The sequence below is a fragment of the Accipiter gentilis genome, chromosome 4 (genome assembly GCF_929443795.1).
Source record: "Accipiter gentilis chromosome 4, bAccGen1.1, whole genome shotgun sequence".
Taxonomy (NCBI): domain Eukaryota; kingdom Metazoa; phylum Chordata; class Aves; order Accipitriformes; family Accipitridae; genus Astur; species Astur gentilis.
In genome coordinates, this window is record NC_064883.1 from 17,455,086 (window position 1) to 17,482,766 (window position 27,681).

General features: G+C 39.8%; 1 protein-coding gene across 1 annotated transcript in view; it reads left to right on the forward strand.

The window, feature by feature from the left end:
* Positions 1 to 27,681, forward strand: part of THSD7A (thrombospondin type 1 domain containing 7A) — a 300,146-nt gene that overhangs the window by 178,296 nt on the left and 94,169 nt on the right. The window contains exons 5-8 of the mRNA XM_049799255.1: positions 2,616 to 2,864; positions 4,429 to 4,610; positions 17,413 to 17,568; positions 20,039 to 20,242. Of these exons, the coding sequence (XP_049655212.1) occupies positions 2,616 to 2,864; positions 4,429 to 4,610; positions 17,413 to 17,568; positions 20,039 to 20,242 (791 nt within the window). The remainder of the gene's footprint in view (positions 1 to 2,615; positions 2,865 to 4,428; positions 4,611 to 17,412; positions 17,569 to 20,038; positions 20,243 to 27,681) is intronic.

Consider the following 27,681-nt stretch of genomic DNA (forward strand, 5'->3'; position numbering starts at 1 on the left):
CAGGAAGTGACTATATCCATTAAAAATTAATAAATATCACTAGTTAGCAGGTCTGGCCTTAATGTTTAGGTAGACTGATTGACAACTTTCTGTTAAAGTGGTTTTTTCAATTATGGTTATGGGAAAACTTTTATTTTTTCCTCAGTACACTGGCTCAGTTTTGTCAAATTTTTCCACTTTGTTCAAAAAATCTGTTATAAAAATTCCTTTTGAATTTAACTAGCTCAGAATATTATTTTTTTAAAAAAACTGGTAAGTGGATTAGTTTTTTAGCTTGATTTCAGCTCAAGGTCTCATTTCTCCTATGCATCAACTCTTTGTGTTGCGGTGGAAGTTTCCCTTATCAGGGAAGCAAACAATCTCTGCATGAAGCTGTGTAGGAATCACAGCCAGGGACACCTTTAGGGTTTGTGACAGTTAGGGGATACAGGCAGGCTGAAGGTAGCTTCAGTGAAGAAAGATTATTTATTTATTTAGTAAAACAACTTCTGAGAATGAATATTAGTCTTTCTCATATAACACCTCTCCCAAATAAGTTTTGAAGCAGATGCAAAGCCCATGCAGTATTATACGTCACTGATCTCTTCACTCCGCACCAAAGCTACTTTGTGGAGGCAATTTTGTGCATGTTCCCTGGCAATATGTGTCTATAATTACACTCAGCCCCAGTCACAGTACAAGTGAAGAGGGTAGGTTTGCTCTCAGAGGAGTCACGTTGGAAAGGAACTTGGGATCTGTTCTCCAGAAGGATTTGCAAATACTGCCCGTGTCAGAATCTATAAGGAATAGATCTTTTCTCCAGTCATTAAGATGTGTCTTTGAGGGATAAATGAGTCTATATGTTTTGTTAAAAGCACAGAAATTGCTATATTGAATTTTACAGTACTGTAGTCCTATGCCAGATGGGACTACATGAAGGTGAAAAAAGTCCATTATTAAAGAATAATTTTCTCAAAAGCTTTGAGTGTCTTTCACCCCAAACAGGGTGTAGTTTCCATCCTTAAGCAGAATAAATGTTGTCTATAATGTGTTAGGTTTTGTCCCCCCTGCCTTTCACACAATAAGAACATAATAAATCCCTTACTGAGTAATCCCCTATGGTCTGTCAAGCCCAGCAGTGTCTCCAGCCTATTGTCTCCAGCAGTGGCAAAGGGAGATGCTATTTAAAGACCAAGCACATGAGGCCTGGCTGCCTTTTGCAGTCCATTCTTTTTGTATTTCTCCAGTATCCAAAGTCAATGTATTAGGGACGGTGGCTAGTATATCATTGCCTAGTCATTTTAGTATCCATATATAGACCTATCACCCACAAATTTGTCCAACCTCTTTCTGAACCTGCTGACACCATCTGTTTCCATAACCTGGATCTTCTGTTAGCAAGATGTAGAATTGCTCTGCCTCTTGTGTATAGAAGTACTTTCATTTATTGTGGTTTTTAAATCTCCTATTAGTCTCATCAAGTATCCCTAGTTCTAGTATTACAAAATTTTGTTAATGGCAGTTCAAGATGATGTTGGATATATGGGTAGGGCACAATTTTGTACAACAGCAAAGTTGTAAATATTCATTATTCTGCATTATTTTGTATTCTATTAAAAGGAAAAAAAATGAGCCTTTGTTGTGTTATTTATAGGACTGGTACCGAACAGAGCGTTTCCTTGTGCCATCTGCAGTGCCAATAAATCTTTTTCCTGCCTGTTTAACTACTTCAGAAGACAGAATTTTATTCCAAAACAGACATGATAAATATATTAGCATTGTAATTATAATTAAGAAGTTAAAGTTATGATCACTTTAATTGTAGTTTAGCTTCTCTATTGCTCATTTTCTTATTGTGAATCAAGCTTTAAAGTAGAAATGTTGGGGTTTAGTTAGAATATAACATTTAAAAATGCAGAGGCATTAAAAGGAGAAAATCTTGCTGACAACCTATGTAATATGTGAATGAAGCAATCAGATGGAGAATGGAAATTATACGATGGCCTTCACGAGGAACAGGAAATTAAGGCTATGGATTCACTGTAGCAGGAAAGGCTCTATTTTAAGGGAGAGATCATTCCCCTTTTAAACAGTGAGGCATCACTGTGGCAATATACCAGCTGTTAAAAAAAGCAAATTATTAGTGATCAAGTATTCAATATATCTGACATTGCATTTTTAAGCAATTTGTAGTCTGGAAACGAGGAGAAGATGACATTGAGCACTTGGTTCTCTTCAAAAATATTGTATAGCTATCTCTGTTATTGAGCCTTCACTTCCTTTTTGTTCCAAGAAAAAGAATTGAGTATACATAAAAATAAAAGATAAGTGGTGAAATATTGATGTATTTCCTCTTTTGTACTTCTATATATGTATGAAGATTTATATTTTAATTTTGATCACAGACATGGCAATACTCATCATTTCTAACTATAGCAAATCTTATGTATCCGGTTTGAGTCACTTTAACCAAAAGCCCTTTTGCCTGAGCTTTTGGGATCACATACACATGGAGTGGAACTCAACAGCTTTACAAATGTTTACTGACTTTGCATGTTGCAACGGACTTCATTTTTCTGTAGAAGTTCATGACTGTGTATATGGGTGCTGAAAATTGTAATGGTCTGCTATTACAGCTTCTGCAAACAAGACAAGTTGCCCATTACGTTCCAGTCCTGTGTGATCACGAAGGAGTGCCAGGTGTCAGAGTGGTCAGAATGGACCCCCTGCTCCAAGACCTGCTTTGACATGACAACCCCGAAAGGGAATCGTACAAGATCACGGACCATTAAACAGCTCCCCATCGGCAGTGAAAGTGAATGCCCACAATTAGAAGAAACAGAGCAGTGTGTTTCTCAAGGAGATGGTGTGGCACCGTGCATTACGTAAGTTGGTTCATTTCAGTTCTCCCTATACTAAAATGAAGGATTTCAGTTAAGCATTCAGGGCTGCTGGTGGAATATCAATCAAATCATTATTAAAGAAATAATAGGTTTAATTTTTTATCCTTTGCTTATTCAGTGCTCTTCTTAAAAGCCTGGTCTGCAAATATCTGCTATTATAGTGAAATCACTTCCTCCTCTAAATACAGGAAAAATAACAAATACATATTTTTTCTTTAGTGTTAACTTTTAAAATAAAATGTTTGTGTGTATGCAGGCTCAGTCAAGACTATAATAAATTAATTGTATTAATTTGCCAGTGATCTTTTCCCTACATAACGTTTCTGCCAGAATCAGTTTTCTGAAGTACTTGTCTGTTTGCAGATGAAATACTGAACATAGGAAAGAGGCGATAAACATCTGTTTAGCAACCAAGCTTTTTTAGTGAGACTCGTATTCAGCACAACTAAAGCAGGACTGGGCCCCAATGGAAAGTGGGAGAGGCTAACAGTGACAGTAAATAAATTAACCCTGTTTAGGAGAAATGACAGCAAGCACTTTACTATTCAAGAGATTGCTGTAATCTTTATCAACTAATCGAGATTAATATTAAAGTCCACACTGTGCTTTTTCTTTATCAGACTAAGAAGAGAGTCTGGGGAACTGTCATTTGATGTTAAGCATCTTTGACTGTGGTACATATTTTTCATTTAAGAGCTGAAATGTCATCTTTCCCCATCTCCAGCCACATTAGGAGGCAGTTGGCTTGATTTAGCCTTAAAGTATTTGTTGGGTAGAAAATTCTGTGGCATTTCTTGTGGTTCATAACCCTGATTGGGGTTTTAACTGGGAGTCACAGATCTTCTTTCCTGTGCTTTCACTGATTGGAAGGCTCACAGCTTCTCATCATTCATCAGTACCCTGCAGGGATGCTTCAGTATTGCAGAGTCCTCTTCCTCTTGACAGTGAAAAAGGAACTTACTGAAAGTTTTTTTCTGAAGTAATAATAATAAAAAAAACAATTATATTTTTACCCTGATATTCAGGAGAAACTTCTGTCTATTATCAAAGATGAACAAGAGGCTTTGGGGTTGTTTTTTGGGGGGTTGGGTTGTTGTGGTTTTTTCCCCTCTCCTTTTCTGGCTCTCAGTGTTTCTCAGTGTGCACGTTTCTTTGATATTTTGGCTTTGGTTCATATGAATTGTCTAGCTCTAAGCAAATGCCAACAGTCACAATCTTGAAAGTTAGCTTATCTGAACATAGACTATGTCTCTGTATATAAAATTTTTCTTCCCTCCAATGAACTATTTATATGTGTAGTACGTTTCAGGAATTGAACAGAAAAGATCTTCCTAAAAATTAAAGATTTCAAAAGTGAAACAATAGAGGAAAAGTGTCCACTCACATAAAATATTAGATGTAATGCATCTCTGTGTACAAGAAATTGTGGGGCTCAGGTCTTTTAGAAAACGAATAAAGCTATTAAGCTGTTTCAGCTTGTGTAACTTAATGCTGTGTAAAATGGCTTCATGATTTCTAAAGACCCAATTAACAAAATCTGATCCAGGTATGGTTGGCGGACCACAGAGTGGACAGAATGCCGTGTTGATCCTCTCCTTAGCCAGCAAGACAAGAGGCGAGGAAATCAGACGGCGCTGTGTGGAGGTGGTGTTCAAACCCGGGAAATGTACTGCGTGCAAGCTAATGAAAATCTCCTCTCCTATTTAAATACCCTCAAGGAAAAAGAAGGTAAATTTGATTCACTTACAATTGAATAAGTGTGAAATCAGAGCACTTCAGCATGCCAGAGCTCCTTGACAGCCAGTGTCTTCTGTCATGTGTGACTTCTTACCTTGCAGGTTAGTTATTTTCTTGTTCAGGTGAAAATACTTAATTGCAGTAGCAGAGATTTTATTCTCTATGCTGCAAATATTGGTTCCTAGCTACAAATTACTATTTCTTAATATCTACTGAAAAATATTGTCTTATGTGAAGGATGTCTCTCAATAAGAAAAAGCATGAGAAAGTGGGTCAGAAATCCTAGATTGAGTTCCGTTCTGTACTACAAATTTCCTGTGTGTCCTTCAGCTGAGCGATGAACCTGTGCAGTTTGATGTGCAGATGGAATATGTCAATTCTGGCATGTAAGGTCAATATAGAAACATGTTAATACATTACTAGATTTCATTTTCAGGCAATTGATTTTTTTTTCTTCTTCTTTTTTTCTTCTTTTCTTGATTTGGTCAAGTTCTTAAGTCGCTTTCAGAACTTCAAGGCAATATAATTTCATGGGTTTGTTTCCCTAACTGAAAGAGAGAAGAGATTATTCCTTGTCACTGTTACAGCCTGTACAGCTTCATAAGAAAAGAGAGAACAGCTTAGGAGACAAAATCTTTAATTCATTTGGTAATATGCATACTTAAGAACAACACTTGAGTATTTTATGTTATGTCTACTTCTGCATACTAATGCAGCACTATAGATTTAGAAATTAATGAATTAAGCTAAATGTATTTAGCTTGTTAATTAAATTTTATCCCCTTCTGTAGCTGTTTCATACAAACACATATTATTATTGAAAATAAATAAATAAATACAGCCACATAATTCAGGAAAAGCGACATCATTATACAAGCCACGTGCAATACAACATTTAGACCAGCATGGACCAAACTGCCGGCTACTGAGGTTTCTGCTGTGCGTTAAAGGTACTCTCAGACTTGCCATAGAGGCAGAGTTTGTGGGGAATATTAATGCTGACATCCATTTCAGCATGACTGCTTGGATCAGTGGGGTGTGACTTGTGTGCTCCATGGGCCCCACATCTGTATTTATTAAAGAAGCAGCTTTCAAGCCTCTTCATTTAATGCAAATCAGCTTCTGCCCAAGGGCTTTTAGTAAATCGCCTCTGCTGAACAAAGTTTAGATGCCCCTGCCTTAGAGTAAAGGAGTAAAACCTCCCAGCTAAGGAGAGGTAACAATAAAATCAGTGGCAGCTTACTGTTCAGAATGATGATTAGGATTTTGGTAGGCTGTGAAGTCTCGCCGGCTTAGGCGGGTGTGAAATCTGCCCTTATCAGACTGTGACAGGAATACGCGGAGCCCATCAGGAGGTAATCTCTGCAGGCCCCAGAAAGCTGATTAAAATGTAACTAGTCTTTGGATGCATAAACATGAGAACAATTTTTCAAGAGCTCAAACTAGAGGTGAAGTGGATCTTAAAAAAAAGGAGCTCTGGGGTGTTTCCGTATTAGGGGACAGATTTTCAGAAGAGCTGCTTCTCCACTCATCCTCCCTCTCTCTCAACTCCCATCTTGGATTTTTTTTGGTGTGGGCCAGAGCTACTCCCCAGGCCCTCCTAGGAACAAGCAAATCAGGGCCTCTAAAAACAATGAGTAATTTGAGGATGGGAAAAAGCCGGGGAGACACCTTCCAGTTTTAGCTGTGGGGAAACGCCTTCATTTCAGTGTAGTTTGTTGTTGGTTGTAGTGAATGCTGTCTCAGTAAGGCTGCTTTGAAGACCTCCATTCTCATATACTCATGGTGGCATTTCCCTGTTATTTCAGAAAGTCAGTCACAGAGCAAGTCGAAGGCTAGTGCTGCACCTCTGCTATCGATCACTTTTGAAATAACAGGTAGGTAAATTAAGGCCTCCGACCTGGCCTTTCACTCAAAAGTGTGCAAAGGAGGCAATGTCCCTTTCAGGGGATCTACGTTGGCTGTATGTCTATAATTAATATGTTTATATAGCTCTGAAATAGTTTAACAAATTTGTGCATTCTCAGGAAATTTCAGATCAGTTTTAAAGTGACAGGCCTAAACTCAAACTAACGAAGCTCATGAGCCAGCTAGGATGCTAGGGCAGTTCCCTGCTCTACTGAACTGGTTTAGCAAGTGACTGATTTTTGTCTTGATTCTGAGCTCTGAGAATTGCTTTGTTGTGTTCATCATAGCTTTTTTTTAGATTTAAAACACTGAGTTAGGGCTCCAGTAAGAATTTGAACTTTTAATACTTAGCTGAACCAGAATCCCTCACAACATTCAGGTTTGTATTATCTCCTATCAGAATTCATAAATTTAGACTTGAGGAAGAAGAGGGAGTATTGGGTGTAGTAATTAGGCAACTGACAATCAAGATTCCTGGAGGGCACTGTCATTCTTGCCATTTACTTGCTGTCCTGGGTTCAGCTGGGATAGAGTTAATTTTTACAGGAACCTGGGAGGTGGGGGCATAGCCGGGGCAGCTGACCTGAACTAGCCAAGGAGCTATTCCATACCATGTGACATCCTGCCCAGTATATAAATGGGGAGCGGGCCGGGGGGTGGTCTCTGTTTTTTCGGTGGGGGAAGTGGCGGAGCGTCGGGTCCCGGGTGGTGAGCAGTTGCACTGTGCATCACTCTTTTTGTATACCTTTTTTTCATTAGTGCCGTTGTTGTTGTTGTAATCTCTTTTGTGTTTGTCCCAGTAAACTGCCTTTATCTCAACCCTCGAGGTTCCAGTTTCTTTTCCTTTTCTCTCCTCCGTCTCCTCCCCATCCCACCGGAGGGGGGCGGAGGAGTGAGCGAGCGGCTGCGTGGTCCTTTGTTACCGGCCGGGCTGAAACCACGACAGTCCTTTTTTGGCGCCCAACGTGGGGCAGAAGGGTTGAGATAACGACAGATCTGGCCAGAGCGTGTTGAAACAAATTTGCCAAACGCATTTCTTAGATATATAGATGTTAGTCACAATGTTGTTTCATTTGTTTACATGGTGGCGTTTTGTAAGCTCTTATATGCTCTATGTATTGCCTGTAGTTGCGTATCTCATCTCTGGGAGAGTGATTGGGATTATCATTTTGCTGTACTGGGCAATGTCGACTTATGAAATGATTACATCACTGGTCATGAGGTTAAGCTGGTATCTGTATGAGGCAGTGATATCATTTCCATACTTTGGGCGCCTTCTGTCGGATTTTATTGGTAATTACACCCAATCCATGGGGAAATTAGGGGGGGATACCTCCCCCCGTCCGTTCACCTCCCTCTTCTCCTTCCGACTAATTACAACAGCTTTTGAGAATTTTGAATATCCTTGGGATGCGCAAGCCAGTGTGCTGTTAGTGCTATGCCTCCTGAATATGTTTCAGGTCTTGTTTAGGGCTACAAAAACGCTCTTTAAGAGTACCACTCAGAGATCTCCCCCAAAGCTGGAGACTCATGGGTGGCACGGCATGTGGGAGCATATGGGCAAGTATCTAGAGAACTTCTCACCGCCAGTGACTTGGAAGTTCACTCCCGAACAACTACAGAACCCTTATGAAGTGACAGAATATTTGAAAGAAAAATGCTGTGGCTATTCCAAAGACATACAACTCGCTGCACTGTGCTGGGCTCTGGCCAATATCTACCAAACACTGCTTGATATTATGCAGCACCCTCGGGGGGAAAAGGGGGAAAAGATGGAAAACAGGACAACATGTACCGTGGCTACCCAAACCCTGACAACAGACACCGTGGCTGCCCCTACCCCGACAACAAGCACCGTGGCTGCCCCTACCACGACAACAGGTACCATGACTACCCCTACCCCGGTGACAGACACTGCAGCTGAACCAGAGAACCAGCCTGTGCCAGTATCAGTCGCCCCTGTACAGAAAAAGAAACACACAAAGAAATCAGTTCGCTTAGCGAGAGATGAAGATGAACCAGGGTCATCGCGAGAACAGGAGGTAGAGGCAGAACCTGAAATAATTACCCGATCTCTATCCATGAGTGAGTTGCGTGACATGCGAAAAGATTTTAGCCGCCACCCAGGTGAGCACATTGTTACCTGGCTGCTCCGATGCTGGGATAGCGGGGCTAGTAGTGTGGAATTAGAGGGTAAGGAAGCCAAGCAGCTGGGATCTCTGTCTAGGGAAGGGGGCATCGACAAGGCGATTGGGAGAAAAACACAAGTCCTCAGCCTCTGGAGGCGACTTTTGTTAGGTGTAAAGGAAAGATACCCCTTCAGGGATGAAGTTACATGTCACCAAGGCAAGTGGACCACCATGGAGAGAGGTATTCAGTACCTGAGAGAATTAGCCGTGCTGGAGGTGATTTACAATGATCCAGAAAATGCGCAGTCACCCACAGATCCAGATGAAGTCCAATGCACACAACCCATGTGGCGGAAGTTTCTACGAAGTGCACCACCAACCTATGCCAACTCATTGGCAGTAATGTCCTGGAGAGAAGGCTATGGACAAACGGTGGATGAATTGGCTGTCCAACTCCGGCAATACGAAGGGAGTCTCTCTTCCTCCCTACGGGCCTGTGTCTCAGCTGTGGAGGAGTTGTCCCGAGAGTTCCAGCAATTCAAAGTGGATCTGTCCTCCTCCTCACCTGTACAGGCCCGCATCGCAGTTATTGGGAGTAAGCGTTCCTCTGCCCAAGAGAGAGGAGAGAGAAAGTACACTCGACGGGCTAACCTGTGGTTTTACCTGCGTGACCATGGAGAGGACATGAGGAAGTGGGATGGAAAACCCACTTCAGTCTTGGATGCACGGGTACAGGAGTTGCGAGAAAAAGCAACCAGAAAAGAGAATTCTTGGAAAACTGCTGCTCCAGTTTCCCGTGAGCAGTCCCCCAGACGCAGTAGATGGGCTGATCTCATTTCCGATCCCCTTGAAGGGACTTCCGATTTACGTGTGCAGAAAGTGAGTAACGGATGTTCTAACCAGGATTAGAGGGGCCCTGCCTCCAGCCAGGTGGAGGAGAGGGACAACCGAGTCTACTGGACAGTGTGGATTCGATGGCCTGGCACATCAGACCCACAGGAATATAAGGCTCTAGTGGACACTGGTGCACAATGTACCCTAATGCCATCTAGTTATAAAGGGGCAGAACCCATCTGTATCTCTGGTGTGACAGGGGGATCCCAAGAGCTAACCGTATTGGAAGCTGAAATGAGTCTAACCGGGAATGAGTGGCATAAACACCCCATTGCGACTGGCCCAGAGGCCCCGTGCATCCTTGGTATAGATTATCTCAGGAGGGGGTATTTCAAGGACCCAAAAGGGTACCGTTGGGCCTTTGGTATAGCTGCATTGGAGACGGAGGAGATTGAACAGCTGTCTACCCTGCCGGGTCTCTCCCAAGACCCTTCGGTTGTGGGGTTGCTGAAGGTTGAAGAACAACAGGTGCCAATTGCTACCACGACGGTGCACCGGCGACAATATCGCACCAACCGAGACTCCCTGATCCCAATCCATAAGCTGATTTGCCAACTGGAGAGCCAAGGAGTGATCAGCAAGACTCACTCACCCTTTAATAGTCCCATATGGCCCGTGCAGAAATCCAATGGGGAATGGCGACTAACAGTAGATTATCGTGGGCTGAATGAAGTCACGCCACCGCTAAGCGCTGCTGTGCCAGATATGTTAGAGCTTCAATATGAACTGGAATCAAAGGCAGCTAAGTGGTATGCCACAATTGACATTGCTAATGCATTTTTCTCCATTCCCTTGGCAGCGGAGTGCAGGCCTCAGTTTGCTTTCACTTGGAGGGGCGTCCAGTACACCTGGAATCGACTGCCCCAGGGGTGGAAACACAGCCCCACCATTTGTCATGGACTGATCCAGGCTGCACTAGAAAAAGGTGAAGCTCCAGAGCACCTGCAATATATTGATGACATCATCGTATGGGGCAACACGGCAGAAGAAGTTTTTGAGAAAGGGAAGAAAATAATCCAAATCCTTTTGAAGGCTGGTTTTGCCATAAAAGAAAGTAAGGTCAAGGGACCTGCGCAGGAGATCCAGTTCTTAGGAGTAAAATGGCAAGATGGGCGTCGTCAGATCCCTGTGGACGTCATCAACAAAATAGCAGCTATGTCCTCACCGACTAATAAAAAGGAAACACAGGCTTTCTTAGGTGTTGTGGGTTTTTGGAGAATGCATATTCCAAATTACAGTCAAATTGTAAGCCCTCTCTACCAAGTTACTCGGAAGAAGAACGATTTTAAATGGGGGCCTGAGCAACGACAAGCCTTTGAACAGATTAAGCAGGAGATTGTTCACGCAGTAGCTCTTGGGCCAGTCCGGACAGGACAAGATATTAAAAATATGCTCTACACTGCAGCTGGGGAGAATGGCCCTACCTGGAGCCTTTGGCAGAAAGCACCTGGGGAGACCCGTGGCCGACCTCTGGGGTTTTGGAGTCGGGGATATCGAGGATCCGAGGCTCGCTATACTCCAACTGAAAAAGAGATCTTGGCAGCATATGAAGGAGTTCGAGCCGCCTCAGAAGTGGTTGGTACTGAAACACAGCTCTTCTTAGCACCTCGACTGCCAGTGCTGGGCTGGATGTTCAAAGGGAAAGTTTCCTCTACACATCACGCGACTGACGCCACGTGGAGTAAGTGGATCGCACTGATCACACAGCGAGCTCGCATAGGAAACCCCGGTCGCCCAGGAATGTTAGAAGTGATTACGGACTGGCCAGAAGGCAAAGATTTTGGAATGTCGCCAGAGAAAGAGGTGACACGGGCCGAAGAAGCCCCGCTGTATAATAAACTGCCAGAAAATGAGAGGCAATATGCCCTGTTCACTGATGGGTCCTGTCGCATTGTGGGAAAACATCGAAGGTGGAAGGCTGCTGTATGGAGTCCTACACGACTAGTCGCAGAAACTGCTGAAGGAGAAGGTGAATCGAGTCAGTTTGCAGAGGTGAAAGCCATCCAGCTAGCGTTAGACATTGCTGAAAGAGAAAAGTGGCCAGTGCTCTATCTCTATACTGACTCGTGGATGGTGGCAAATGCCCTATGGGGGTGGCTACAGCAATGGAAGAAGGGCAACTGGCAGCGCAGAGGTAAACCCATCTGGGCTGCCGCACTGTGGCAAGATATCGCTGTTCGGATAGAGAAGCTAGTGGTAAAAGTACGTCACGTAGATGCTCATGTACCCAAGAGTCGAGCCACTGAAGAACATCAAAACAACCACCAGGCAGATCAGGCCGCCAAGATTGAAGTGTCTCAGGTGGACCTGGACTGGCAACGTAGAGGTGAGCTATTTATGGCTCAGTGGGCCCACGATACCTCAGGCCATCAGGGAAGAGATGCAACATATAGATGGGCTCGAGATCGAGGGGTGGACTTGACCATGGACACTATCTCACAGGTCATCCATGAATGTGAAACATGTGCTGCAATTAAGCAAGCCAAGCGGCAAAAACCCCTGTCGCATGGAGGACGATGGCTGAAATATAAACAGTGGGAGGCCTGGCAGATTGACTATATCACACTCCCACGAACACGCCAAGGCAAGTGCCATGTGCTTACAATGGTGGAAGCAACCACTGGGTGGCTGGAAACATACCCTGTGTCCCATGCCACTGCCCAGAACACTATCCTGGGCCTTGAAGAGAAAATTTTATGGCAACACGGCACCCCAGAAAGAATCGAGTCGGACAACGGGACTCACTTCCGAAACAACCTCGTAGACACCTGGGCCAAAGAACATGGCATTGAGTGGGTGTATCACATCCCTTATCACGCACCAGCCTCCGGAAAAATTGAACGGTACAATGGACTGCTGAAAACTACATTGAGAGCGATGGGGGGTGGAACTTTCAAGCATTGGGATACACATTTAACAAAAGCCACCTGGTTAGTTAATACTAGAGGATCCGCCAATCGGGCTGGCCCCGCCCAACCAAGAGATCCACATACTATAGAAGGGGATAAAGTCCCTGTAGTGCGCATGAGGAGTATGTTAGGAAAGACAGTCTGGGTTAGTCCTCCCTCAAGCAGAAGCAAACCCATTCAAGGGGTTGTTTTTGCTCAAGGACCTGGGTACACCTGGTGGGTGATGCAGAAGGATGGGGAGGTTCGATGTGTACCTCAGGGAGATTTGATTTTGGGAGAGAATAGCCAGTGAATTGGGCTGTATGATATTTAACTGCTAAATAACCTGCCAATGCATGTCATTGTATCTATAGTGTCTATATGCCATATCAAGGGTATTATTGTGAGAATTATCCAAATGACTACAGGATGGACTTTTGAAACTGAGCCAAGTACAACAGCGATAGAACTTGAACTGGCACCCACCAATTTCCTCAAGATCAACATCTTCGACCTGCAGACCAGGGGCATGAGTTGCACCAAATGTACTAGCCACAAGTTCCAGAGGCAGCGTACAACAACCCAACATCTCACACCATCTCTCTCTTATCCTGAAGAACTGTTACAACAGATAGAGCCCCAAAATTGATGGACACATTAGAGGGATAGCCCATAGGCTAAAGGAACACCGTGTGTGTGTGTGCGAGGTCAGGGGGTGGAGTCCATATACTTATATATAAGACAAGGAAAGTTGTAGTGGTTGATTGGAAAAAAATAAAAAAAGTAAGATCTGGGCATGATGTAGATGGTATAGAATAAGGGGTGGATAATGTCCTGGGTTCAGCTGGGATAGAGTTAATTTTTACAGGAACCTGGGAGGTGGGGGCATAGCCGGGGCAGCTGACCTGAACTAGCCAAGGAGCTATTCCATACCATGGGACATCATGCTCAGTATATAAATGGGGAGCGGGCCGGGGGGTGGTCTCTGTTTTTTCGGTGGGGGAAGTGGCGGAGCGTCGGGTCCCGGGTGGTGAGCAGTTGCACTGTGCATCACTCTTTTTGTATACCTTTTTTTCATTAGTGCCGTTGTTGTTGTTGTAATCTCTTTTGTGTTTGTCCCAGTAAACTGCCTTTATCTCAACCCTCGAGGTTCCAGTTTCTTTTCCTTTTCTCTCCTCCGTCTCCTCCCCATCCCACCGGAGGGGGGCGGAGGAGTGAGCGAGCGGCTGCGTGGTCCTTTGTTACCGGCCAGGCTGAAACCACGACACTTGCCACTGACTTAAATTGTTTCATCTCTATTCACCTATTTAACTGGTTTAGCCATGAAGTTTCTCTCACAGTAAGACTATGAGGTAGCTTGTGTCATCTTTTTCCAAGTACCTTTAAAATCCTCAATGTAGAGTAAGGATGGAAGGAAAGTTCCTTTATGGGCATAAATTTATTCTACATCTGCAAACACATGCTCATTGCCTGTTAAACACAGAGGAACTACTTAAATGCATGGGGTTGTGCAGTTACTCAGAGAATTAGGTCCTGAATTACCTGCTGTCTTTTGATGACAGCATTCAGCATTGTAGAATATGGGCTAAGAATATGTATTCTTTCATTGTTGGTCATAACGTGTTTTGGGCTTGGGTTTTTCTTGTTCTTTTTGAGTGAGAGCACTTTAATTGGAGAAATTTCCTTCTGTTTGCTGTAAAACCAGTGAGACAAATGACCAGAAGGAGGAATATGAAGTTATGTCTGCTTATGCTGATGCAGCCACATACAAATTCACTCTCTTTGCCAGCCTGGTCGTTACTGGGCACTGGTCTGTTGTGGGTTTCTGGAGAAGAATGGGGAGGTTGAGACCTCAATAAATATAGCAAATGCTTAAGAACAGAACTGTGTTTTTTCTTTTCAGCTCTTTTTAAAAGGCAGTCATTCAGGGAGGTGTTTTACAAAGGTATAAAATATATTCAGCTAAAATTTCCTAATATAGTAGATGGCTTGAGGACAGGGTAATTGAATTGAGGTCACTACCTCAAACCTGAAATTCATTCAAAACTGAGTCTACTTTTTCAGTTAGACTGAAGAAGAAAAAGAGATCAAAATGCATTCAATTTTCTTTCCATTTTTGGCCCCAAATTTGGTCAAATTCCACACAGAGCTTCTAGTATTACACACGGTATAATCAGCATTCAGCACAACTGCCAAGGAATAAAGAACAATTTTTATTGCTGTCACAAGAGAGTATGAAAGGATAGAGATAAGACAAGGTTTTAAACTGTAAATTTCTGCATCCAGCATCATCTTCTCTCACAGCATCTTTGCTAAACAATAATCAACAAAAGCTGAGCTCATTTATACTTTTTTTGATGCTGAAAGAAATCCACTTAAATTAATGGGAGCAAAATGTTCATAAGATACCCAGGCAAGGCTAAGTTTTCTTATTTTACTGTCATCTCAAGGAAAGAATTCTGAGTAATCGTGGGTGAAATACAACCTGAGTGTTCAATGATGAAAACATTTTTTAATAATCTGGAATATAAATTGTCTGTCCTACTGTTGAATTCTTGTGTTTTAAAAGCAATATATAACAGATCTGGTAGCAGAGATCTGTACATCACTTATGTTCTAAGAACAGCATTTCAAAAACATTTGGGCTTATTGAGAGATTTATTGATAGCATTTACCTGTCCCCAAAGCACTTCTTTCTTCCCCTACACTCTAATGAGTGATGGAAGACAGATATTTTCAGTAGGTGTTTTCATGGTAAGTTTATTTAACAATGTTTGCTAGAACTGGAATACTTACTGCACAGATACCTCCAAAAAAAGTGTAATAATGTTCCTATTACTTAAGTCACCCTCTTTAAATCCAAACACGGTCACAATTCCTCATATTTTAGACTATCAGGACCGTTACAAATTTAGCTTGAAGCCAAACGGATTGCGACAGTAGCAGAGTAGTACCTTCCATTGGCAGAGCCTTAAAAAAATCTGGTTGAGATATGAAACATCTGTGTTATGTGGAACATCTGTGGTATGAAAATCTATTTAAAGCTTCCTGATGAAAGGTCTTTGTTATTTTTCTGGGTAACATCCTGCAAACTAGTGTGATGGTAAGTGCTTTATCCTGATGCAGGCTGGCGATGAAGCATGGCATTCCTCAGAACACTTTCTCTGTTCCCTGAAGCAAGGCTGCATCTCAGGGGTGTAATTGACCCTTAATTTCAACTGTTTCACTTGGACAATTCCCCGATTAAATCAAGGTTAAAAAAATACAGTTAACAGTTACTTACTAGTTTTCTTTTTTTATTAGAAACTATTCAATACAAATTCAATTACAAGCAAATTATGTTTATTTATATCCATATTCTACACAAGATATGCATATTACGTTGATTATCATGCACGTTAGGTGCGCATGTCAAACTTATTGTAAAATTCAATGTTCTGCCATAAAATTTAATTCCAACATAGCATTATGCAAATGTTGGAATATTTGTTCATGTATTATTTTTTGTTAAGAGATTGGTGAGCCGGAGACAGTAATGCTGAATGACTATCTGCCATCTTCATGCCTTCATTATGTGGAGCAACATGGTGTAAAACTGTGCCAAAGGAGGCAACATGGGAAACCAGAACAGGGTGATATTTTTTCATTCCCTTTTCTCCTTAAAAAGTGGGAACTTAATGCTTTTTCTGTAATTGGAAAGATCATCTACTTAGAAACTCTGAATGGAAAGATACACACATATCTACAAATGAGACTATACATTAACAACCTGCTGTTTAACACTATACCTGTGGTTATTGATCTCATCTTTCAGAAGGACATTTTGTCATATTCTGAACTTATTTCAGAATATGTTTCATCAGAGAGCTCTTTCCTTCGAAAGAGATTATTTGTAGTGGTGTCAGAAAATTAATGAGGTAACTTTCCTGTGAAAAAAATGCTGAGGAAGTAGGATGGGAGTGTTTTAAGTTAAGAAATTGCATGTTTCTTCAATCAACCAAAGTGAATGAGTATGGTAGACTTCACTTTGCCTTCTAGCAGGTATTCTCTGCTTAGTGTAATATTTTGTCAAGTCCTATATTAGGAAAGAGAATTAAAATCTTGCTTGTAACGAAAAGGTACATTTTGTTTTAGAGTTCTGTGCCTTACTCTGGTACCTTACAGAGTTGTCCTATTATTTGTGTAACCTGGGAATTCAAAAGAGTTAGGTATGGAAGGAGCAGTGTGATTTTGGCCTGTTCCAGCGCTTATTGATCCTTAAAAGATAGAAGAATCTGCCTTCACATGTGTCTTTATAGATTAATAATCCTTCAGTGAAAAAAAGAATTGTCTTGTGCAGAGTTTTAATTATTTTAAATATATTATGTATATATAATATATGCAAACCATATGTGTATCTAAAACAAAGCCTTTCTTGACCTAAAGCTGCTGCTGCACAAATCTTATTGCTGAGCGTGCACTGAAGGTCTTTAGAGTAAAAGAAAAAAAAAGAAAAACATTGTCATAATTTTAACTGTGTTTCAGGTTATAGCTTAAAAATAATCTTCTATATTTTAATTAACCAGGCTTTTGAAGTTGTAGTATCATATAGGAGCAAAGGGATTTATACAGCTTTTTGTTCAATTTCTTAAGTGAAGACATACTCAATAAGACAGCAGGACATCGATTTACACACAGCACAATGTGAACAACTGTTGTAGTAACGTAATCTATCCATTAAATGAAAGGACTAGGTCTGAGAGGGTGCTGCAATATCTACAGTCTTCCTGACTCCACATAATCGGATTTGGCTCTGTTCATGCAGAGAGTAAACTGACTTCTGTTTCATTTCTTCAAGACAGGCATTTTTCCATCACTTCATCAGATTAAAATGATGACATAGCAGCCTTTTTGAATGAAGAATGGTTCTGTCCACTTAGAGCTAAGGATCGTGACCAGTGACATGTGAGAAATATGTTGACTTTGTTTTGACAGCCTCAAGACCGGTGGACCGTAAGCTGTGTACAGGACCTCTTCCAAGCACCTCCCAGCTGTGCCATATCCCTTGTCCTACAGAGTGTGAGACCTCGGCGTGGTCAGCCTGGGGACCATGCACCTATGAAAGCTGTGATGACACTCAGGCCAAGAAGGGTATGTAAAAAATTCAGTGAAGCCTTTTAATGGTGATTATTTCATATTCCTAAGTCACTAGGCACCTCTAGCTATGCAAGCATATTAAATTTCGTGCCAAGAAGGGTATATCCAGTGCCTCTGAGAGTCAAAAAAAGGTCATTGAATTAGGGCTATATTTAGCATTACTGCTCCACCAAAGCTGGCAAAAATGTAGGCTGTTTACTAGGCTCTCAAGGTCAATTTGTGTTATTACAGGTCAATTCCAGTTTCAAACCTTCCTCTCAAACTGAAAGGAACACAGTTTGTATATGTGTTCAAATCACAATTCTGGCACTGTCTTTGAAGGAGGACAGAAGCAGCCTTTGAGGTGCATAGTGTCGAACTCACTCAAAGATTTACAGTTCAGTAATAGCTTCAGAATTCACCAGCAGACCGTAAAACATGCTCTGGCAAAGAGCTGGAACCATTCGCCATTGATAAGTGACCCTGTTTTACTGATGATGTGTGCTGGTTTCAATTTTCACATGTTTTACAGTTTATTCCTATGCAGAACAGATTGTAGTAACCTCATATCGAAATAGGAAAGCAAGAATACAGTGACAAACACCTCATGTAAGAAGTCTGCAGGTTTCTGGCTCTAAATAAGAAAAAACTGGCCTAGTCATTGCTGTGATGTGATTATCTGACAAAAGTTGAGAATACAGACTTGGTTCCTTGATTGAAAGCACTCATAAGAAAGGGCAGCCACATATGTCCACTTGAAGGAGCAACTGTAATTACGAAGTTAGCTTAGCTTCTTCCTGGTACACTGCTAGCTACACTTCAGTCTGGGTAGCAATAATGCAAGTTTTACAATGCTGTCTCACGGTAATGTGACCCAACCTTGATCAATTCAAGAAGGAAAAAGCAATTCAGTATGTAAGCCTATTGGATTAAGTCTCCTGTGTGTACAGCTGTCAAGTAGTCTGTTATTTCTGTTGCTTTTCCATCACTGAAAGATTTGCTATGTTTTCAGGGGTAATGTTTAGGTTTGTGAGATTGAAGACACCTGCCCATTGGAAACATATTAGGATGTACTTTATGCAAGTCTTTATTCCTGCACATGTGAGCAGGGATCTTTTCTCAACAACCAATATTTTCCTTTTATCTAGAAATTCTTATATCTTATTTTATAATTGCATTGACCATTCTCCTGGGCGAATGATGTAAAAGTTGTACCGGCACTCCCAGTTTTAGCAGCGAGTCTCTCTGCATATTTCAGGAATTGCCCTTTACTGTGGATCACTTGACCCCTTTGTTGCAGTGGACACTGGAATTCTTTTTTTTTTGAAATTATATCAGCCTTTTGTGGCAGGCTTAGTAAACCATTTGGACATGATTTGCCTGACCTCTTCAGTTTAGAAAAAAACAATTAAAGGTACATGGAAATGTATTTTTTAAATAATATTTATTATAATTGAATTAAGAGGCATGTGTTCAAACAAAGAATCAATTCTTTCACATATGTGCTTGAAAACTCTCTCCTGTTTAGTTTGTGTCCTGGTAGAAATTAAAGAGTTATATGTAGCATTTTATAAAAAATAGCTGTGTATTACTAACCTGCCTGAATAGGGAGATAAAACAAAAAAGACTGTGAAGAGGTGTGAAAAGAAACAAACCCTTGCCAAAGTTAAAATATTCTGATCAGATATATCAGAAACTGTAGAAAATTATTACATGAGAAACTATTTCCTGAATCCGTTCAGTTTGGTTAGGTTGTTCTGATTATAGATTTAGTCCAGCTTTTTCCACATGCCATCCTGAAAGTGAGAGGGTTGCTCTTAGAGACTGACATTGACCTGGCAGACAACACACTGTATAAAGGCCCATCAGTTTCTCTGATCCAACATGAGCTTAGGTAGTCTTAAGGAAATTTGTAAATGTTTGCAAGGGAATGTTGTGATGTTAATTACTGAAAATTTGTTCATAGGACTTCTTGGGTTTATTTCCATGCGTTGCTTTTTCTGGCAATGTAGTCTTTTTTTTTTTTCTCTTACTTTTTGGGAGGAGGGGAGTGTTTATAAGCTGATTCCACTTGATAATCCATCCCTGTTGGAAGATACCTGAGAAGAAAACAAGATAGAGAAATGGCAATGCACAAATCTAGTCAGGATTTGTTAGATGAGATGGATCCGGCAAGAGTGATGCACAGGAAATGACTCCTGTCTCCCTCCTGGAGTACTTATGACTAGGATAAACAGGGGTTTTAAGGCAAAACTTACTGAATAAGCTCAAAACTTTTGATGCTCTTGTGAAGTTTTACCTCTCTTCCTTCTGTAATGAGTTGTTCTACCCAGTTGTCTAAAATGCAGTGTGCACTCAGTGTCTGTGGTATCTTATGCACATAAGAGAAACAACTGTTCACTCAGGTGTAGATAGAAAGAAATCTCTTCAGTTTGCATTTTAAAATTGAATTTTTCTGCCCTTTGTATTTTTGTGGACATTTCAGGCTTTAAACTAAGGAAACGGCGCATCACCAATGAGCCTACTGGAGGAACGGGAAACTGCCCTCATCTGCTGGAAGCTATCCCATGTGAAGAACCCTCCTGCTATGACTGGAGAATCATGGGGCTGGAGGAGTGCATTCCCGACAATGAGAAGCCATGTGGCCCTGGTACACAGGTTCCTGTTGTCATCTGTATCAACAGTGATGGTAAGATGCTTTTTCCCACACCGACTAGAGTGAAGATGCTAAAATGTAATCCAAAAGGGTGGCAGTTTTTGTTGCTCTCAGCTTTCTCAGTCCTTAAAACCAAGCTCTCTGGAATAGAGACAAATGTCCTTTAGTATTGGTTAGGAAGGATAGGCCCTCTAGTTGCTCTAGGATCAAGCTCCTTCGCCTACACACTGTAGTTTTTCAAAGGTTCCCAAAGAGACTTTGAGAAAAGTAAATAGAAAACAGCTATTGCTTTTCAGTAGGTCAGACTCATGCCTGCAATGACATGACTGAATTCCCTGATGTAATCCCACTAACAAAGCTGATCCTCTGAGTCCAGAACCAAATAAACTGTGAGTAAAGTAAGACGCATTGCAGTAAGTATAGCAGGAAGAAAAATAATAATGTGTTTATTAAAAAGCATGGTTTGATGTGTGTTGTGGAGTTGGTTTGACAGTCCAAGCTGCTTTCCTTCTTCAAAAGGTCAGCCCCCCTCCCCTCCCCCCCCCCCCATTATTCAGTTGTCCTCTCTGAGAGAAAACAGATTTTGCTTGACATAGTCATGAAACCCAATTTTGAAAGCTGCTTACAAACTACTTTAATCTATGGAAGATTCATGAATTACTGTTGTGAGAATATTCCTTATTCGTTAGTAATATTATAGTCTAGAGCAGCATATAAATTAAAATAATTGTACTAACTACAGTGTAGTTATGGTAAAAGACTACTAACTCCCTATAGAGGATTAAGTAAGAGGACACCTCTGATGAGTGTTTAACAGTTGCACAAAATATTTGTAATTAAATTGGTCAGAAGTAATAAGAACTGATGATACAGAGATTTAAATCTTGAGGATTCATGCTCAAGAATTTGGGTCGTAATTGAGTTTTGGGATTTAGAGTTAGAGTGTAAGCTTTATTTTTCTGCATACACTTAAGAGAACTGGTAACCATATTTACAGCTCAGAAAGAGATTAGCCTAGAATTACAATATTGAATCTACTAAATTTTATGTCCTATCTCAAAAAATTTCCCTTCACAGTGTAATAATCTCGTGGCAACAATACTGAAACTATTTGAAATTTTGTTTGTATACATTTTCAGATGAAAAATGGCCTTTTCCTCATAAATGAAAATGTTTCCTAAATAATTCTGAATTTTTCTCTTTTTAATAGCAAAAAAAAAAATAATCTGTAAAACAAAGTGTATTTTTTTTGCTTTACTAGATTTTGGCTAGTTTGGCTTACCTTTGGTTTTGAGGAGTGGTATTTGCTCACATGTCTAACTTCTGATTAGACTAATTTCTCTACTAAATTGTGATATAGACATATTGACTATAATTTATTGTAACCATAATACATTTGGAGCATGCAATCAAGCTGCTAAACTTTGAGATATCTTTTATGTATATGGTATTTTCTATTGCATGGGCTTTGGTTTTGACTTCCAAATTTGACTTGGAATACTTGTGATTAACATTTTTACTCCCAGTATTAGTCTGTCTTTCTGAATTATATGGCATTATACATTGCCTGTATCAGCAGTCTGTCCCAGAAGGAGTAAGAAGTCTGGCTTTGGCCATGTGCCTGTCAGTCTTTAAGATTAAAGAGTTGTGGGCACAGCTTCAAAGAAAGGAGAAAACAAATTGCAATTATGGTTTGTTTTGCAAAGATCCGATCACCCACAAAGATATGTGTTCAATATCTTTTGACAGAATGCAAAAGCAATGGAGAGTAATGTAGTGAATTGCTTCAGCTCTTCCTTGAAATCCCTTTCTTCTCTTAGTAAACGATCTTCTGTGATCTTCACCAGTAATACCAAGTGGCTTTTGCTTAGGTCTCTCCTGAGAAAGATTAGTATGATACAGTAGGAACAAAGAAAGTACAAAGTAAGGACCCACCAACCTCTAGTTTCTCCCTCCAAGCTAAGTCTGCTCAAGCATCTCCTTACTTTGCCTCCCACAGCACCAACCCGCTGAAAATCCTGTAAGCAACTCTTAAATGCTCCTCCAAACACACACTGCCACCTCTTTCCAGGTAGCTCCCATTAAGTACTCTGGCCTCCTACCCTGGCACAGGATTCCCCTGGTATCCTTCACCAAACATTTGTTGCAGGCATTCAGATTCTGCTCTGCAAAATCTAAGACACCAGCACCTTGCAATCAGGCAAAGTTTGCATCAAGCCCCACGGCTGCAAGTTAGTCTGCAGTAAAATAAAGTCTGGGGAATGCTGCTCTTCCATTGTCTAAACATCATGGTTTAAACTAATCATCAAATGAAACTTGTGATATTCGGTGCTCTTTGAGCACTTCTTGGAGAAGACTACATTGACTGTCAGTTAAAGACTGTGGTTCAATTAACAAGTTACATAATTTGTATAATAATTATGTGTTGCTATAATTTTGATCTAAATGGCACACGGGGAATTTCATTCAGTTTTACAGGTAAAAATGACTGTGAAGGGAAACTGTGTGGAAAGCATTAATTATCGACTAAGTTTGCTGTGTTACTTAAACTGAACTAATCTTTGCTTGACAATACTCTCTTCAGTCTCTTCAAGAGTGCTTTTTTTTTTTGTTCATATGAATTAATTAGCCAATCTTAAGTCAGTGCCTGGATAGGAGAGGTTGGATCAAAGGGACTTCAATGTATTAAAACATAAGTGTATTTTCCCCTTGGCTTCTGCTTTATAAAATGAAAAAGGCTGGCATTGTAATTTTCAGAATAAGCATTGTACTGTAAATGTACTGCTTTAACATAAGATAAACCCAACACTGATGAGTGTCTTCTCTTTCTGTGGACTGTTGCATTGTTCTATATGTTTAAAGCATAATTAGTTAGGATAACATGTCTTGACCTGGGTGTTTTACTTCACAATTAGAATCGAGTAGCAGTGTTTGTGAGATTGTTTTATATAATTGTAATGAGTTTCTCTCTTCAATTTGGTGTAAAGATAAGAGTTATTACAGCCTTTGAGACAGTAGCAAACAATAGATTACCCTCCCATGTTGTTGCTGGAGGCCTCTGATTGTCATTCTCTTTCCACAGTGGATTTCAGTAATCAGAATTTTCATTCAGGCTGAAAAAATTATGACAGTCAGTACCCCAGGTTGTCATTGCAGAGGCTATAATGAACTTTGATGTATTTTATTATATAAATGGAACTTCAGCCTTTTATTGTGGAAAGAACCTTTTCAGAATAAATATTCTTAGTCAGTGTTCCAGGAAATTTTACAAAGGAGGTCCTTTAGATGAAAAAAACCTCCTTTCGGTTGTGGAAACTCCAAGATTGGACAGAAGCTGATCAGAATTCCTCCATCATATACATTATTTTAATAATTAGAGATCTGTGGCTAATGTTCCATGCTACAGATTAACTTTTGTTAATGATAAAAATGACTATTTTTTAAAACAAATTCTCATTCACCTATTTTTTATATATATGTAATATATATAAGGCATATATATGTAATATATATAAGGCATACATGCATGCATGCACACACATAGATGTGTACATATTACCTATTATTAAGTTCTTTAATGCGGTTCAGAAGAGTGATTTCACAACAGATAAATTTGCTTTGTTTCTCTAAGGCTATGGCAATATATGAATCCATTTAAAAAATATTTCTGTATTGCTTAAAGACTAAGTCTATAGTAGGAAAGCTGGCCACTTCTCCACTCCGTAACGGATACGTTAGTGCTACTCATATGTAAATAGGGCAAAATAATTTCTGACGTAAAGATCTGCAAAATTAACTACTACTGAAAATAACTACAAAATTCTGGTTCATTCATTATGGGTTTTAGGTTTTTGCCTTTGTGCTGAACACTGTAGCACAGGTACTAGCAGAGTCTGTGGTGTCAACAGTGTGCTTCTGATCCTCAGACAGTAGACTGAAATTACTTGCTCATTCTGTCCGAATGTGTAAATAATAAATTGGTTTAAACCTTTATAATATACTGGGCTTTGTACCACTGCATGTGTTACTGTGGATAAAACACATTGTACTTTTGAAGGGCAAATTTCTTCCGGACCTTGTTCAGGCTCACTAATTGTTGGGTTACGGTTAGCTCCACAGGGGAAAGGAGTGGACTCATTGCCATCTCTTGCCTCACAGCTGTGAGAGATGACTAGCCTTAGAAGAGGGAGCTATGGCAACAGCAAGGCTCTTTGTGAATATGCAAATTCCTGCAACTCTTTGAAGTGGCAAAATTGTTCGTGAAGTTGTCTAGGCAGAGATCTGTGCTGATGTAGCTGAGTGCCATGAGTTCTCTTCTGGCACCTGGGCGTATGCAGGTGACACAGGCCTGGTCTTCCTAAGACTGGAGTGCGAATTCAAACCGCTGGTGACATCAGGATATCCTGATGTAAACGGGTGGGTTGTACCCTGCTTGCAATATTGGGGGGTAAAACAATGGGTTTGGTAGTTAATTAAAACGTATAGAAGGTAAACTAGTCCGTTTTGTTAAGACACTCAGATGTAAACATTTCAAACCAATTAGTTTAGCTACTTTGTATGGAGTGGCTCAAACATTGTACTGTCCAAAATGGAACAGAGTACATTTCCTTTATGTGTGTTTATTCTCAGCTACTGTGACTGACTGAAGGTACAATACTTCAGCTATACAACAGTCCTATAGGATTTAATTGCTTTACTGTTTTTCTCTAGACGTAGAAACAAGAAATATTTATTTCTGAAATATTTATTGTATTCCTTTTATTGAATTTTACTCTGCAGAAAAGCTTATAAAATTTCTTTATGTAGTTTAAATTTTCTTCTATGGTTTCCTGATCAACATCTGTATTGTGTTTGTTACTTTTTAGCTTGTGGCTTTATATCTTCTTACAGTAAGCATCTAATTAAATATGTAGAATAAACTTCAGGGAAAAACTGAAGATTGTCTGGTGCAACCATTTTCACTTAAAATATTTTGTCTGGTTTAAAATTTGGCTTTCTGTGTATTTATGGTTTGAATCAAATACATGCTAAATGACTAGCTGCTGGTCTAGCAGCTAATGAATTTTCATTATGGGAAACAATAAGAGAATCAACAGAAGCTTTATAGGTATGCCCAGGTATAAAGAGTCTACTTCTTTTGCGCTTTCTATTGTGTGCCTATATGCGTTGAATGAAGAAACCATCAGCCTGGTTGGATTTTTTAATGATTATTTTAAAAGAAGATACCTAGTTTGTTTCACTTTATGACTTAGTTCTTTTAAAAGAATGAAGAGCCAGATTCGAATTCAAATTACATTGAATTATTGAGTTATTCCTGTAAGAGAACCCAGATCAAAATCTGCCCAGTGCTCAGCATTCAATTAGCAGAAAAACACAGTAGCTAATGGCAGTTTCTTTCAGCGCATACTGCCTTATGCTTACAGGAACTTGGTTATATGGGCATTAGTCATCATTTCCCAATATTAATTTCCTAGCTAACATCATTACAGAATTGATTTGGATTGTTGCTTTCTGCCTGGCAGCTTTTTGGCTGACCATCTGAGGCATTTAAATCAAATGTAAGATACACACTTTGTTCTTCACTGTAAACACATAAGATATGAAATTTATAAGGCATTTGTTTTTAACAAGATTTGCTTCATTTAGTATAAAGGAATATAAGGAAAAATTAGTGCACACTACTGCTTAAACTATCCTATTTCAGTTCTCAGGAAGTTTAATAATTGATAATTCTTCTGTCAATAAAAGGTCACATTTAATATGTCATACCAATTCCTTTTTGTCTCTCATCTTGACATTAGGAAAGTGGACATAGCCCCATTAAGTTCCGTATGAGAATGGGTGCTTTTAGTGTTTGTATAACATGAAGTGATTTCATTATATAGGATGACATCACTTGCTTTATCAATGTCTTTAATAGTTGGCCTGGAATGCGATGCAATGACTTCAATTAAAGAGATGAGTAAAACAAACCCAGAGTTTCATCTGCATAACACAATAAACAATTATCACTTATGACAGTACAATAGACCCTTGTTTCCAATTTATCATATATTTTTGAAGACAGAGTTGCACTTGGTATGGACAACACCTGCAGAGACACTAATGTTCATAAAGAATATAATTAAGTTAAAAATAGGTGGGCCAACTTAATTACCAAAATCTTCTTCTTGTGTCATGGATCATAATTTGACTGTCCAGTCAGATAAGTTTGCTGGGTTTTGGCATGTTTACTTCTAAAATGTACTATAATGTCTTTGCTGAGAAGCTGTACTGGTGTACTTAAAATTTATTGGACATCTAGGAGTAGAAGTTGCCATAGTGGAAAGCACAAATATTTTGGAAATATACCACAGAGAGTGCAATTACAGGTTTCATATGATGCACACTCATAGTAACCTGCTTTTGTTTTTGATGGCACAACCAGATGGAAAAGTAGGATATTGCAAGAACTGCTTGTAATAGCAGTGGGTAAATTAGAAGGGGGGGACTTTGATTCATAAATTTTGATTTACATAGCAGCATGCAAAACAGTAACCCAATGCTGACTAGTCTCCAAGCTTCATCATAGTAAGAATACAGAGAGGGATAACTGTAGATACATTTCAAAACAATTGGTTTTTTAGGAAGGTCAGTTTAATGCTTTACAATCTTTCCATTTGTTACTTCAAATTATGCTGTTATGGAACAAGAAAAAAAAAGGGTTTATGGATTTACGGATGGATTATAAAACTGGATTTATAGACCCAGTATTGAACTTCTTTGGTTTTGGATTTGTGTGTCGTGTTAACTCCCTAGCACAGACTCAGAAAATACTTTAAATATTTTTACAAAACAGAAGAGATAATGTTACATTTAATAATGTTATATAAAAAAATAATGTTACATAGTTATAAATTAAATACTACTATCTTGGAAGATTATATTACAAAGTATAAATCATTAATCTTTATAATAAAATGTTCTAAGATAGTATCCTCTCATTAGATTTGATGGGAGTCAATTTTCCATCTAAGAGAAAACGCTTGCATAGGCCTATTTATATTTTCTGACAACCTGCATGCTAATGGTAAATTTTTTTAATAAATGTTATAAAACTTCAAAGATATGAAACTAGTGTGTTGATAAATGGTGATGATTAAAACATCATTAGCCAGTCACATTGATGCGGAATAAAAAGGAATTTTATTCTCAGTACTTCCAGCCTTAAGCAGGTCATTGTCTGACCTTTCTTTCAAATCATAATTTATGTTGAGTACTGACTAATGTAAAACCACTCTTATCTGCCAAGAAATATTTGATTTCACAAGATAACTGTTCCAGTGGCAACTTAAAGAGCCTTGAGATAAGCTGTGTCATTTTGCAGTTCTTGGAACTCCTGTTCACTGCACAAGCACCATCTCCACTGAATACTTAAAAACCTTCAAACTAAGAGTGAAAGGTACTCAGCCACAGTGATTACTCCAAATCGG